A 15,885-nucleotide genomic window follows, 5' to 3' on the forward strand; every position below is an offset into this window, starting at 1 on the left:
AGCAGCGGCAGCACGGGGCCCCGAGAGCGGACGTCTCCCGGCTCTCTCTCCACTCCCCACAGCAGCGGGAGCACGGGGCCCCGAGAGCGGACGTCTCCCGGCTCTCTCTCCACTCCCCACAGCAGCGGCAGCACGGGGCCCCGAGAGCGGACGTCTCCCGGCTCTCTCTCCACTCCCCGCAGCAGCGGCAGCATGGGGCTCCGAGAGCGGACGTCTCCCGGCGCGGAAGGACCAGGAGGACCCGAGGAAACAGATAAGTGCCAACACGCACAAAGGGGACACTCACTAAGGGCAAACAGCCCAGGCCCTCCCCCCAGCCCTCACAGCTCTCCCAGTCCACATGCTCCCCACAAAAGGGATAAACAAACAGAGGGACATGAGATCCCTGTAAGCAGCAGGAGACAGCATGCATCCCCACAGTCACCTCAGTTAGATACTGGCACAGTTCCAGAGAAAAATGCCCCAGTCACACGTCCAAAAGCACCAAGCAGCAAGTCCCAGCAGTCTGAGGGGAGTAGTAGTCCAGGGCTCCAGGGAAGTCAAAGAGGCCATGCAAAAGCCCCAGCAGCACGCCCAGCCAGTCCGCCATTTTACAGCGACTCCTCGTCAGACGAAGAGTGGGACTGGAAGGCACACCTAAGAGCCCTCCCGACAAAAAGAGACTTCCAACGCTTGGAAAGCTCACAAAAGGAAGCGATGTCCCTAATACAGCAAGAACTTAAGCATATGGGGAACCGCATTGGCGCCGTGGAGGAGACACAAGAAGAGATATTCACAACACTTGAGACCCACAGCCAAATCATAAATGCGCAAGCACAGCAGATGACGGATATGATGTCTCATTTGGATGACCTTGAAAATCGTCATAGACGTAACAACCTTCGCTTGCGGGGACTCTCGGAGGAAATTGCCCCCTCTCAGCTCGAGGACTGGGCCCGAAATTTCTTTAGCTCACTACTGCAGCGTCCACCGGACCGGCCAATAGAAATCGATCGCATCCACAGAACCCTAGGCCCCAAGCCGGACGACCCAGAAAGACCGAGAGACATCGTGTGCCGCATACACTTTTTTAAAGACAAAGAAGCCATCTTAAAAAACGCACACGACAGGAAAGACCCCCTCACCCATAATGGCGTCCCAATAGCGATCTTCCCGGACCTGGCCAGACGCACCCTCCAACTTCGCAGAGCCGTCAAGCCGCTCCTCGACCTTCTCCGGGCGAACAAGGTCCTCTATAGATGGGGATACCCCTTTCAACTCTCCGCCTCAAGAAACGGGAAGTCAGCGGTCTTTAGATCCCCTGCAGACCTTCCTAAATTTCTCGGCATCCTGGAACTCCCAATGGTCACGATCATAGACTGGCCCCACACGCCCGCACTCCCCATCACAGCACCCAGAACATCCTGGCAGGAAGCCAGGCCAAGACGCTCGAGGAACAGGAACCATTCCGCGCGCCCACCACCATGAACAATTTAACGGGAATATCCCCCAGCGCAAACAACGCATCGCGCCGACCAACCCCGCGAAGGAATGTCACCGTTGACACACGCCAGTTCAATTTTCCTGTTGCATAGGCCTCATACTTACTTACCCGCTTGAGCCACTACACCATTTACACTAATTTACACTACTAAACACACCGAGCTCTCTAACACCTCACTAGCCTGTCTCTCACCCCCCCCCCCCCCACTCTACAAATACTCTCCCAGACAGCTAAGTCGCCACACATTTAGCATCTTATCACAGGTCACACAAAAACAGACAACCCCAGCAAACACATGAGCACAGAAGGGGACGCCGGGAGCAGCTCCGGCATCCTTGAGTCACATCCCCCAACGGGTGGACGCCACTATGGTGCCGTCCGATTCTGACCATAGGTCCGAAACCCACCTTACAAGATTGGGACACCGTGTCCCAATCGACGGAAACTCTGCTTTCTGTCTCCCTCCTTCCCTTCAACCCCGTACCCCCCTGTCCCCTCCCCCTATGCCCCCAATTTTCTCCCCAAAACCTCCTGGTAGCGTCTCGGGTGCCCTGGGAACCCCTCCACCCAACACCAAACAACCACCATGACGGATCTCTCGTTCTGCACTTATAATGCCAGAGGCCTAAACAACCCCTCTAAAAGAGGCCAGACCTGGCGCATTTCCACAAGAAACACATTTTAATCGCATTTCTCCAGGAAACACATTTTAAGAATGGCCATATACCTAAATGCACTAATAAATTCTACCCTACATGGCACCATAGCCCCCACCCCGAAAAAAAGAAAGGCGGGGTTTCGATAGCGATCCACAAAAACCTTCCCCACAAAGTACTAGCATCAGAGACCGACCCCGAGGGCAGATTCCTATTTCTTAAACTAGATCTAGGACATCGGGTGGTAACAATGGCTAACATTTACTTTCCCAACACAGGACAAACCACCTTTGGGCTCAGCACTCTGGGGAAGCTGGAACGGTTCGCAGAGGGGTCCGGCATCGTTCTTGGAGGAGACTTCAACGTAGCGATGGAGCCTGGCCTGGATACGTCAACGGGTAAGTCCGGGGTTCCCCTGGTAGCCTTACGTAGACTACGGAGACGCCTGCTAGACCTCAGACTCGTTGACCTTTGGAGGACTCTTCACCCAAAGGCCAAGGACTTTAGTCACCATTCCACCGCACACAATAGCTACGGGCGACTAGACTACTTGTACATCTCTCATGCCTTCTTGGACCTGTCCCCCAGAAGCTCTATGGGAGACATCCTATGGTCCGACCACGCACCCGTTTACGGAGCCCTACTGGGACAGGCGCACAGGAGGGGTTACAACTCCTGGCGCCTGAATGACAACCTCCTAAGCGATGCCTGTTGCCGAGAGGACATAATTAGAACCATCGAAACATTTGTTGAGACCCACCGAGTCGACACCACCTCCCCTCCCATACAATGGGAAGCGCTCAAATGCGCACTACGGGGAATCTTTATATCCCATGGGGCGAGACTTAAAAGAGACAGATCAGGCAAACTGAAAGATCTCTTCACAAAATTGGATAATACAGAAAGGGCGAACAAAGCTAAAGCCTCCCCCTCACTAAGCGCAGAGATCGCCTCCATTCGTCAGCAGATATTAGCCATATTGGATCAGGCTCACCTGTGCATGAGGGATAGACTAAGGGGCGGGCTATATGAGTACGGCAATAAATGCAGCAGATGGCTAGCAAGAGCCCTAAACCCACGCGAACAACACTCTTATATATTCGCCCTAGACTCTCCACAAAAGGGGAGGGTCCACGCAACTGAAGACCTATTAGATTGCTTTGGGCAATACTACACAGAACTCTATAACATCACAGAACCCGCGGAGGCCGCCCAAGGCGACCCCCTAGACCACGTAGAATCCTACCTACGCGAATATGCTCCCAAACAGGTCCCTGAGACAAAAGCAGAGGCCCTGGACCAGGATCTTACGGAGCAGGAGGTGCGGGAGGAAATTCGGAATCTAAAAATAGGAAAGAGCCCCGGCCCAGATGGCTTCACGCCCCGATTTTATAGGACGTTTGGAAGCCAACTGGCGCCAATACTCTGTAAGACCTTTAACGCCATCTCCGACAATTGCCCCTTCCCGCAACAGGCCCTACAGGCCATCATTACAGTCATACCAAAGCAAGGGAGAGACCCCCTATCTTGCGGGAACTATAGACCCATTTCCCTACTGAATGTGGACACTAAAGTCTTTGCAAGAACACTAGCCACCCGCCTAGGACCACTTATCCCCACACTCGTACATAGAGATCAGACTGGTTTTGTCCTGGGCCGAGAGGCAAGAGATAGTACCATTAGAACTTTATCCCTGATAAACAGGGCACGAAACGCGAAAAGCCCGTTATGCCTCCTATCGTTGGACGCCGAAAAGGCGTTCGACCGGGTCAAATGGAAATTTCTTGAGTCCACACTACAGAAGATAGGTCTAGGGGCGAGACTGAGAAACTGGATAATGGCCCTATACAACAAGCCCACAGCCCAGATAAGAGTAAACGGGAAACTCTCCCACCCGATAAACATCAGAAACGGCACGCGCCAGGGGTGTCCACTTTCCCCAACCCTGTACGTGTTAGTAATGGAGTCCCTTGCCAACGCAATCAGATCGAATCCGGAAATTCAAGGTTACAATATAGGCCAAACTGAGCACAAGGTGGCCGCATTTGCGGACGACCTTTTGGTTTATATAACGAACCCCAACAGAGCCCTACCCGCCCTCCTACGAGAATTCGATAAATACAGTAAAGTTAGTAATTTCAAAATCAACCTACAAAAATCCGAGATCTTAAATATAACACTGCCGTCCTCTGATATAGCTCAACTGAGACCCTTATTCTCACTGTCGTGGCGGGAAGACCACATTAAATACCTAGGCACAAAACTGCCCTCAGACCCAGACCAGATATACGACTTAAACTTTGAGCCCATATACCGTTCCCTGATGAAAGACACAGAAAAATGGCGCGCACTAACACTTTCCTGGACCGGCAGAATTAATGCGGTCAAGATGATCTTCCTCCCGAAACTCCTGTATCTTTTTCAGACCCTCCCAATACAACTCCCAAGGAGTTTCTTTATCAAGATACGAAAGACGGTGACATATTTCGTATGGGGTGGGTCCAGACCTCGGTTGAGTTACAAACTTCTCACCCAGAAAAAGGAAAATGGCGGGCTGGGCTTGCCAGACATGTTGCTTTACCATAGGGCCGTAATAGGTAAGACCGTCCTGGACCTGATGCACAGAGGGCAAACTAAATTATGGGTCGAAATGGAGCAGAGCTCTGCCCCATTCCAAGCTCGGGGTCTCTTTTGGCTCAGGGGCGGACTGGGCAGAAGGGGGATCAGAGTGTCGCCATTTCTGAACTCACTTCTACGAATATGGGACAACTTCGCGAGCAATAACGGGCTGATATCTACTCCTGGTCCCTGGACCCCTCTTGTGGGAAACCCGGAGTTCCCTCTTGGGATAGGGGGCCTGGCACTCCTGAGTAACCTAGGAGTCCATCTGCCAAGAATACACGACATACTAGGAGAGGAAGGAATTAGGCCACTGAGCTCGTTGATGGAGGAGGGGGGAGCCGTAGCGGGTGCGTGGTTTCAATACATGCAGCTAAGCCACTTTATCAGAACGCAGAGCAGAGCCTCAGATCTGTCTACCCCGCCTACTCCTTTTGAGAAGCTATGTGCGGACCCCCGTGAGGCGAGGGGACTGATCTCCGTGGTCTATAACATGCTGGTAGCCCGGGGAGCCCGGGACTTAGAAAGAGGTTGCCGTGGAGCCTGGGAGAGAGAGCTAGGGCGACCCGTGCCCGACGAGGACTGGGCTAGGGGCGTCAGTCTGACCCACAGAATGTCAGTCTCGGGCAGACACCACGAGCTAAATTATAAGCTCATTATGAGATGGTATCGCACACCGTCACTACTAGCCAAAATATACCCTGGCACCACAGCCAACTGCTGGAGATGCCTGAAAGAAACAGGAACGCTCACGCATATTTGGTGGTCCTGCCCTGGGATTAGAGGTCTGTGGTTAGAGATACAAGCCCTGTATAATGTACTGAAAAGAAGCTCACTGGCTCTCTCTTCTGAGATTGCGCTCCTCTCAGTCCTGCCAGGCTCCATCGCTGCCATTAAGAGGGATATCTTGAGATTCTTCCTTCTAGCTATGAGAACAGTGATCCCCCGACTCTGGAAGTCCCAGACGATGCCGACACGCCTGAGCTGGACAGCTGCCCTAGATGATATCCGATATATGGAAGAGCTGAGAGCCAAAGATGACGACAAATGGCTGAAATACTACGATGTGTGGGAGGTATGGATGACGTTTCGAAATTCTGACAAGTTCAAGCAATGGCTTGAACACGGGGTATTACCCACTTGATAGACGACAGGGAACCCACTAAGGGCCCTACCCGGGACGCTACTTCCCCCCCCCCCCCTTACCTTCTTCTTCCTCACCCACCTCCCCTCCCCTCTACTACACAGTCACCCCCCTTCTCCCCAATTTACTTAAGTTCTACTCAATCACTCTCACTGATGTTAACCCCCACATTACACCTTCACACACACCACCTTTCTACCTCATGACACACCACATCCACGTTGAGTCGAGGTTCACTCTTAGACGATCCGACTCCCACATGCCTTTTAAGGTTAATTTCACACAAGTCACAAACATGGTTTAATAGTCTGCAAGAGACTGTTTTTGTTTTTGTTTTCGATAATAATTAACTGTTGAAGTTAAGCCCTGAAGTCTGGAGCTATTTTACATTTTCCTGTTGCGGCGACAGGAGTCTCCACCGCAACGGACAATCGCACCCCTTTACTGTACTGCCAACCAGGCTTCGGGACAGTTATTGCCTTTTATGCATGTCAACCACTTGCAAACTTGTATGTTTAAAATTCTGAATAAACACATTTTGATAGTAAAAATGTGCTGAAAAACTAGGCTTATACTCAAGTATATATGGTAATCCCCCTTATTCTATAAAACAAATTTTAAATACTAGGCTACACATGCATATTAATATGAGAATTGGATGTTAAAATTGTCATCTGAACATTATTCTATGGTCTTTTGCCACAGAAAGCTCTGTTCACATAATTATGTAACATATTTTGTCACCATTTTTTGCTTGTTACTGTTTTTTACATTGTCAGTGTATGATAAATAGGACAACTATTGCCAATAGTCAATTGATACAAAAAAAGGAACAAAAAATTATTAACAATGTATGGTAGTTAATAGCATATATGGTATTCTGGAAGATTTTATCAAATCAAGGCTAAAGAGTGTTAGTGAACTATGAATGTATGTGTTTTCAGCCTGCGCATGTAAACTAGATTGTTTGAATTCACTGAGAGCAAACAGAGATTTTGAGGAATTAAAACACAAATTATGTATGTAAAGCCACCTGCACACGAATGGATTTTTGCTATGGAATCCGGGGCGGGCGTCTGCACAGTGGATCAGCAGCAAATACCGTTCATAGCATGCTATGGGAAATTTATTTTTCCTGCACACTTGCGGAAATCACTTGCGGTTTCCGCAAGTGGAAGTAAAAGTGCAGCAGGCTCCATTTTTTGCAGATTCCGCACGGATGACTTCCATTGAAGTCAACAGTACCTGTCCAATTAACATTGCGGGCAGGTCGCATATTCCGTGTCATCGCCTAGTGACAGCCGGGGGAAAAAATGTGAAAAAATAAATCTGTACTGCGCATGTCAGATCTATCCGCAGCACAGATGAAAAAGCAAAAATACAGATACGCATGGACGCTGCAGACTCCTGCATGCGGGATCTGGCTCTGCCGTATGCAGGCGGCCTAAGGCTTAAAAAAGACATATGTCCATCCAGTTCAGCCTATTACCCCCCAATGTTGATCCAGAGGAAGGCAAAAAAAATAAATCAGGTAGAAGCCAATTTTCCCCATTTAAGGGAAAAAATTCCTTCCTGGATCCAATCTGGCAATCGGAACAGTCTCTGGATTAACAATCCTTTTGAACTTATTAATGATTATAAAATATAAAGAACTTTTTAGTATAAGATAATTAAGTTAGGGTGCTTTCACATCTGCACTAGGGATTTCACTTTCCTCCTCCATTCGGGGAGCAGCAAAGAGGAATCCCATGGCCGAATGGTTCCATCTCTGGACAGAACCGGACATTGCCGGGCAGAACCCATTGAATATAACAGAGTCTCCCCAGCTGCCCAGTTTTTGGATGAAAGAAAAAGCGCTGCATGTATTTTGGGCCACATCTCTGATGGAAGCTATGGCCGGAGGTTCCAACACAGATGTGAAACCAAACCACCCTTAGATTTCCACAATTTCAGAAAATGGCCTTAGTATTACTTTGCTATGTGTAAAAGTAATTAGAAAAATATATAGCCAAATAGTGACAAAATATGGCAATATGGTATAATAAGCTAAAACTAGAAGAAACTAGACATTTATGTTGATTATATTTTGATTTCAACATAAGTACATTTAGTTCTTCTCATATTTTTATGATTGTTTCTCCACAGAATGAGAGTTCAGGACAGACTGATCAGATAAAGGAGCTATTCAGAGAACTACAGAAATCTCAGTAAGTTGTAGATATATCCACATGGATTACAAAGGGAAAGAGACAAGGAAAGTTGTAGTTTTTCTCCAGTCATGTGTCCATTAAAAAAAAAAAAAAAATATATATATATATATATATATATATATATATATATATATATATATATATATATATATATATATTATTATTTTTAAAGGGAACCTCTCACATTGAAAATTCATAGCAGGAGGACCTGAGCAGATTATTATATAGAGATTTCCGAATGTAAAAACAAGTGGCTCACCTGAATGTAACAGGGCATTCCTTCCATTAGTCTGCTGAAAGCATATGTGGAGCCTTGGCTAGCTGCAAGTCCAGGCAGCAAAGAATATATTTCAGTAAAAGGGATAAGTTGCAACTTCTGCCTTTGTCAAAGCTAACTACAACAAGGACATACAATGGTTTTAAAAGAATAAAAACAGCTTTCCATTTCCCCATGGATACCACACCTTTTTCACCTAAGCATCTATTTGAAATAATCTACAACTTAGGGCTCTCACACATTTGCGTTTTTTTAACTCTGCGCTAACACTGCGTATTTTTAACACGATTGTCAATGGGACTTTCTAATGTTAAAAACACATCGCAAGTTTGTGCCTTGCGATTTTTGTGTGATGCATTTTTAACTTTATAAAGTCCCATTAACGTTTGCGTTGAAAAAAAACGCAGCGTTAACCATGTTCTTAAATACATATAGAAAGGTTACTTACCAAATTCAATTCCATATAAAACATTGTTGGTGTAATAGGCTAGTCCACAACAACATCCCTCTTTAGGAAAAAGACAAAATAATGATAGCTAAACGCAGCAAAAACACAGGGGAAAAAAATTTAATGCTAATTTTAGTGTATATACACAATAAATCCATTTTATAATTAATTTATTGTACCTTGTATCTAAATTGAGGATCCAGAATGCCTCTCTTTTTAGGACTTTCTTTTTTATATTACCTCCTCTATTTCTACCTTTCACCGCTTTTATACCTTGGGACATAAATTAGTCAAGATTACCATTATGACAATCCAAAAAATGTTCAACCGCACTTGGACTGTTATTATTTTTATTATTGATATCCCTATTATGTTCCATAATCCTGGTTTTTAGTTTCCTTGTGGTACACGTGTAAACTTTGGTGCACTAACTCCAGCTTCTGCAAATCCAATAATTGCATCTGCTCTGCAAACTCCTTTCCTTTACATTTGTAACGACTGTGCATGTGGAACCACTGTGTCAACCTACCGGATAGGTGATGATCCAATACAGCACAGCTGACAGCCGACTTCAGCGTGGGAGGTAAGATACCACATGTACAAACCCGGTATACAGATGAGGACTAGGGAAAGTATCTTGCCCTGAGCTGATAAGAAGGAAAGGAAAGGAAAGGAAAGGAAAGTGAACCCCCCCGCCCCCCCGCCTATAAGCAGGGCTGGCACCCTGATAAGAATGACTCTGTGGTCTTCCTCTAGGCGCTGACTGACCCTGACAGGACCGAACACCTATATGACAAAAGACCGAACAATACCAGGGAGTGCGGAAACAAAGGAGGAACAAGCTGACAAGGATAAATAGAGAGGCAGACTCACAAGGATAACAGACAGCAAGATACACAAACTGAGGAACAATAAAACATAAAACACGAGCAGATAGCACGATAGCAAGGTAACTGCCGGAGCAGTGGCTAAACATGGAGTTATGGAAACAAATCTCACGACAAAACTGCAGCACTGTCTGAAAGGCCCAGGACAGCTTTATAGGGTGGTGATTAGAAAAGGTGCATCAGCTGAGCAGGAGGCCCAGAAGCAATTAACCCCAGGAGTGCTGGAAGAGAATAAATATAAGCTCAGGAAACAGGGAGAGCAGGACGATGCCCATGTCTGCCAGACACAGAAGCAGAGGATTGTGTCTGAATAGTGCACCGAACAATATTTATTATTAATAATCTGATGATCATGACGCAAAATAGTATCTTTATGTTGATTTATCAACATTTTAAAAAATTAAAAATCTTGTTAGAAGAAGAGACCAGTTTAGGAGCTATTTCAGATAGAGAGGCACATTATATATATCCAGATTTTTCTGTAACTTTTGCATTCTATGGTCAAAAAAATGTGTTTCCTCCATTCTCCCCATAGTATTAGGGATTGGCTCCTTCAAAGAGTGGCTGAGTGCCTGGATAGAGAAAGCTCTACAATAGAGATGAACGAGCATACTCGCTAAGGACAATTGCTCGACCGAGTATTGTCCTTAGCGAGTATCTCCCCGCTCGGGAGCAAAGATTCGGCTGCCGGCGTGGGTGACAGGTGAGTTTCGGTAGTGAGTAGATGGGAGCGGGGGGAGAGAGTGAGAGAGAGATCTCCCCTCCACTCCTCCCCGCTCTCCTCCGCCGCTCCCCGTCCGCCGCTGGTAGCCGAATCTTTGTTCCCGAGCTGGCAGGTACTCGCTAAGGGCAATGTTCGATCGAGCAATTGCCCTTAGCGAGTATGCTCGCTCATCTCTACTCTACAACCTTTGGTATTGAGAACACCAGGCCATTTGGGAGATAGCAAAGATGTGATACAACAGCCAGAGCGGCTCACATGGAAAAGTCATTATAAATGGATGACATGATGTTGCCACTTTGTATTCGTGCAAACTACACCAGGTGGCTATTTCATACCATTTACAAAAATATTGTAATTAGAATGAGGATTTGAGAGAATTCATTGTCCTGAGTATAGATTTTTTGTTAAAACGTATTTTTTTTGTTTTGATGGAAGTTTTTATTTACAGATTACCGGAGACCCTATGAGTCCAAATTCTCACCCACCTTGGCCAACTTGTTAATGGCATGTTGGGAAGAAAAGCATGTTTTTTTTCTCGTGACAATCCATATATGGACCAGCTGGTGTGGTATGCACATTATATCGCTGATATTGTCATTATCTGGAATGCGGAAGTTGAGATAAGCTTGTTGAATATCTGAATGACAACCAGTATAATTTGTGTTTTCTGAGTAGTATAAGTGACATTGAGATTCCTTTTCTAGACCTGAGATTGAGAGGTGATGGAGAGACGGAGAATATATCAATATCTTTATATAGGAAACCCGATATTAAATTTAAAAAAATTTTTTTTTATACCTTCCTATCTTGAAACAGGATAAAACAGTTAAAACCTATTTTGGAAGGGAGTATACAATGCATGCCACGGTGTAACAAAAATCTATCAAATAAATTGTCACACAGTCATTTAAAAAGAACTAGTAACTCTTGAAGCTGGTTGTCACAAAAGGGCTTCTTCAGATGCGGGGGGGGGGGGCATGCAAGTTTGCTAACAAAATTAAAGGCTTTTTTAGAACTGACAAAAAAACAGAATATAACAAATTGTGTTATCAATTGTGATACTAAGACTGTTGTCTATAATATTGTATGCACACAGTGCACCAAAGTTTACACAGGTTGTACCACGAGGAAAGTAAAAACCAGGATTATGGAACATATGAGGGATATCAATAATAAAAATAATAACAGTCCAGGTGCGGTTAAACATTTGGATTGTCATAATGGTTATCTTGATTCCATTTATATTCCAAGATATAGAAGCGGTGAAAGGTAGAAATAGAGGAGGTAATATGAAAAAGAAAGTCCTAAAAAGAGAGGCATTCTGGATCCTCAAGTTAGATACAAGGAACGAATTATAAAACGGATTTATTGTCTATATACTAAAATTTAGCATTTTTTTCCTGCCTTTTTGTTGCATTTTTTGTTTATCATGATTTTGTCTTCTCCTTATAGAGGGATGTTGCTGTGGACTAGGCTATTACACCAACAATGTTTTATATTACCGTATATTGAATTGAATTTGATAAGTAACATTTCTATATGTATTTAAGAACATAGTAAGTTGTAGATTATTTCAAATAGATGCTTCGATAAAAGAGGTGTAGTATCCATGGGGAAATGGAAAGGAGTGACACGGCAGATCAATATCAAGAACCAAAGACATTAAGCTGTTTTTATTCTTTTAAAACCATTGTATTTCCTTGTTGTAGTCAGCTTTGACAAAGGCAGAAGTTGCTGCTGAAATGCGTCGCTGCCGACAAGACATTTTTATCTTTGTGTTTTGTGTTCTGAATATAAATTTTCAATAAAGAAAGAAAGAAGTTGTGTGAAGAAGCTGGCCACTTATTCCCTTTTTTTGTAATCTATAGATATGTTGGAAAAGATTCAGTATAGCTGATATTTTACTCATTTTAAACTTTGCCCTTTCTGAGCTTAGACATCCAGTGGTCAGTCTTATCACTGATTGACAGCTATCTGTGTATGCATAGTCATAGAAAAATAGTTGTAAATCAGTGATAGGACTTCCAACTGGACATCTAAACTCTAAAAGAGCAGAGTTTAAAATTTATAAAATACAAGTTACACTGAAAGTTTTCCCATAAAACTATATATTGATCTGCTCAGCTCCTCCTGCTCTATAACATACTGCCTACAAAATGGAATGTATTTTCAAGCTGACAAGGTTATTTTTATGGTTCCATTTAGATCCTATGAGAAAGGCCTAAAAAATATCCAACTTTACAATGTTTTAGCCCAGAATGGCTTAATGACCTTATGGTCTTGTGAGAGAAATTATATCTTTTATTATTTAGTTTTGTATTTCAGTCTAATTTCGGCTATGTCTGCAAGCCAAATGTTCTGCAGAGTAATTTCCTTACATGATGTTAATGATGTTTATCACCTGAGACAAAGACAGTGAGTCCTCAAAAGGCAAGATACAGGAGATGTCTATTAGAACAGTGCAACCCAGAGAAATGAGTCAACAGAACCTGATCATTCTTTACACTTCAAGGGAAAAACAGTTTAAACCAAATGAATGATGTAGCTTTGTTTGGCCTTGTAACACTTCTTTCTGTATCAACCTGAAACCTACCTATTTGTCTATAAAAGCAGTGTCTTAACACAATGAATCAGAAAATCTCTTGGTAACACATCCCATTGTGTTGTATGAGATAATTTTCTCTGGGCTCCTACAAATCACACCAAATATGGCACCCACAGTATATCTAAGAGCGAGATTGCGCTAACAGTCTTGAAAGGGTCAATCAGTGTTCTCTAAATTTATTGGCGATTCTTTATCATTTGCTGCCTAGCTGCATGTGTCCTGCAGTCTTATTGCTTGGACACAGAAAGTTTGCCTACTAGAGGATAAATAATAGAAGATGCCATGACCTGGAATGGAGCTCCAGATTCACTTATGTGGAGGGGGACCTCTTGGCTCCCTACACTTCAGGGGCTAATTGCAATGACCATTGCAAAACCAGTAATGACACTGCTACATATGACTGCAATATAGTATTCACCCACTATGGTTAATCTACTGCTTATACTACAGAGAATAGGCATTCTATACACATGCATCAACATATTGCAATGTAGCAAAGGTCTTTCAAGTAGGTTAATTTTACTTTTGTGTAAAGAGGCAACGAGGATGAAAAATTGATAATAGGTTTTTCTATGAGCCATATACCACTTAACTTGAGTGCACCAATGCTTACGTTTTTCTCACATTTGACAAGCATGTCAAGTGGAAACAATGTGATCTATTTGCCATAGTACATTTGTGGAATGTCTGTAAGCTTTGCTTGTCTGTAGTCTTTTGTATCCTCTTATAGTCTTAAATGCCTGCCTTCAATAAGTATAAATATAGCCAGGCCCTTCTTATTTACAGAAGTTGGTACAATAAATTAATATTGCCCAGGTACATTGTACTGTGTTGCCACTCCCTGTTATACCTTAATAGACTGTCTGCTGGAATGTAGAATATACTTGTGTAGATCATTTGGGTTGAGGATGATTGGATACAAATTTATCCATACAGTGAGACAATAAAGGAGCTTGAAACTCAGCGATCAGACAAGGCATTAGAGATGAGAAAGCTGAAGGTGAGAGAACTGCTATTATAACCATACTTTTCTTCTAATGCATTCACTTTAACCTGACCTCATCCAACTATACCACCTTCCACAAGAGATAAAATGTACATAAGACTGTTATATGTGGCCATCATTAACATAAAAACACTTGTCATCCAATTTATTTGTTTTAATGTCCTTAAAAAAGTAATTCACATTCTACAACAAATGGATATCCATTATTATTATTCTAGCATTGATACTTCAACCATAATTTGTCACCTACCACACCTATCAGTTTTTTTGTATTTTAGCAACCATATACATTTTTATGCGGCATTGCACATGATTATAGTTTATCGTTATAATAAGACTATATTGAAATTTTCTTCTTTGTTTTCAAGTGTCTGGTACAGCTTTTGAGCTGTCAGATTTTCGTCTGTTTTCTCCAATGCAAGCTCCCTAGACAGGAGAAATTCTGCCAATCACCATTTTAGAAACGTTGAAACGTTAAGATGAAACATTAATTTGTACACTACCGAGTTCCACATATGCTGGAGATAGAGTATGGTCAGGAAGGGTATCGTTTCTCCTTAAGAAGAACACCTAGAAGATGTGTGAGGAGACTTATAAGGCCATCCATGCTCCTCTGGGAAATATGCAGATAGGGAAGATGGAACAATACCTCTGCAGCGTCACCTATTGGAAGGCAGCATTCATGAGGGGTTTTTGCCCCTCATCAGTGTGCAGCAATTTAAACAATACTCTTCCTGACCCACTTCTATAGGTCTCTCACTAGCCAAGCCAGAAACCTATTACCAAATGTAACTGTAATATACTACACAGAGTGAAAACGGATCTGTCCTTCGCATTGAGCTGGATGCATGCCGGCAGCAGCTGGAATTGGAGAGAAGTCAGCGGGAGGTGCTACAGAGCAGGGTAGGAGAACTGGAGTCTAAACTTACAGCAGAAAGAAGAAGCCAGGTCAGTATCTATGTATAAACACAGTATTGGGCCAACTAGATGTATACCTATGCATTCAAAAGTTACCTCAATAATAGGCATAGGTACCAGAGGACTACGACAGTGAGACCTTGGGCGTGAAATTTGACACTGGGCATGACAATATTTCTTGACATCCCTATGTACGCCTGGCCAAAAGAATCTCTAATATTCTCTCAGAGGTTTTCTGGACCCCCAAATGGCTACTTAAAATATGACCATGAGCCAGATCCAGAATGGTTCTCAGATAGGACCTTTGGAAAATTAACTGTTGCACTGTATTATCCCCTTTTTTATTCACCTGGTATAGTAAATCATTTTCCAATTTTATATATATGGGAAAGTAAAAAAAACAAACATTAAATTCTACTGATACACCATTAATTACACTTACATTTTCTGATGCCCTGGAAATTGGTCTGACTGGAAAACATCCTTTCTGACCTCCAGGTCCAGTAAAGAGAGAAGCTCAAACTCCCCCCAGGATCAGCCTCTGGCACCTGGTCATCAGTTTCCATAGACATAACAGAGAGCCTCACCAGATACAACTTCTCACTGTCAGCCCACCATCAGGGCTGGCAGGTGCTCTACTTTTCTTCTTATAAGTTATTTGGTCCGATAGTGGACACTATCTATTAGGGACTTTCCAGCACTTCTAGAGGATTGCCTCTAGTCCTTTTAAGGACTTTATTTAGCTGGAATTTGTTTTCCTATATATAGATTATTCTGTTTCTCTACATTTAGGGATTTTTGTAACCTGGTTTCTATCACTGCAGCGCTCGATAAACCAATCATAAAACCAATGGCTGTGATTAGTTCATCGAGTGCCGCAGTGATTAGCTGAGCTGCAGTGCTCGAGA

General features: G+C 43.8%; 1 protein-coding gene across 3 annotated transcripts in view; it reads left to right on the forward strand.

Moving 5' to 3' along the window:
• Positions 1-15,885, forward strand: part of LOC136612216 (putative leucine-rich repeat-containing protein DDB_G0290503) — an 83,627-nt gene that overhangs the window by 38,580 nt on the left and 29,162 nt on the right. For all 3 annotated transcript variants that reach the window (XM_066592411.1, XM_066592413.1, XM_066592412.1), the window contains exons 15-17: positions 8,048-8,109; positions 13,990-14,053; positions 14,870-15,007. In XM_066592411.1, coding sequence (XP_066448508.1) covers positions 8,048-8,109; positions 13,990-14,053; positions 14,870-15,007 — 264 coding nt within the window. The remainder of the gene's footprint in view (positions 1-8,047; positions 8,110-13,989; positions 14,054-14,869; positions 15,008-15,885) is intronic.

This window comes from Eleutherodactylus coqui, chromosome 2, assembly GCF_035609145.1.
Source record: "Eleutherodactylus coqui strain aEleCoq1 chromosome 2, aEleCoq1.hap1, whole genome shotgun sequence".
NCBI lineage: Eukaryota > Metazoa > Chordata > Amphibia > Anura > Eleutherodactylidae > Eleutherodactylus > Eleutherodactylus coqui.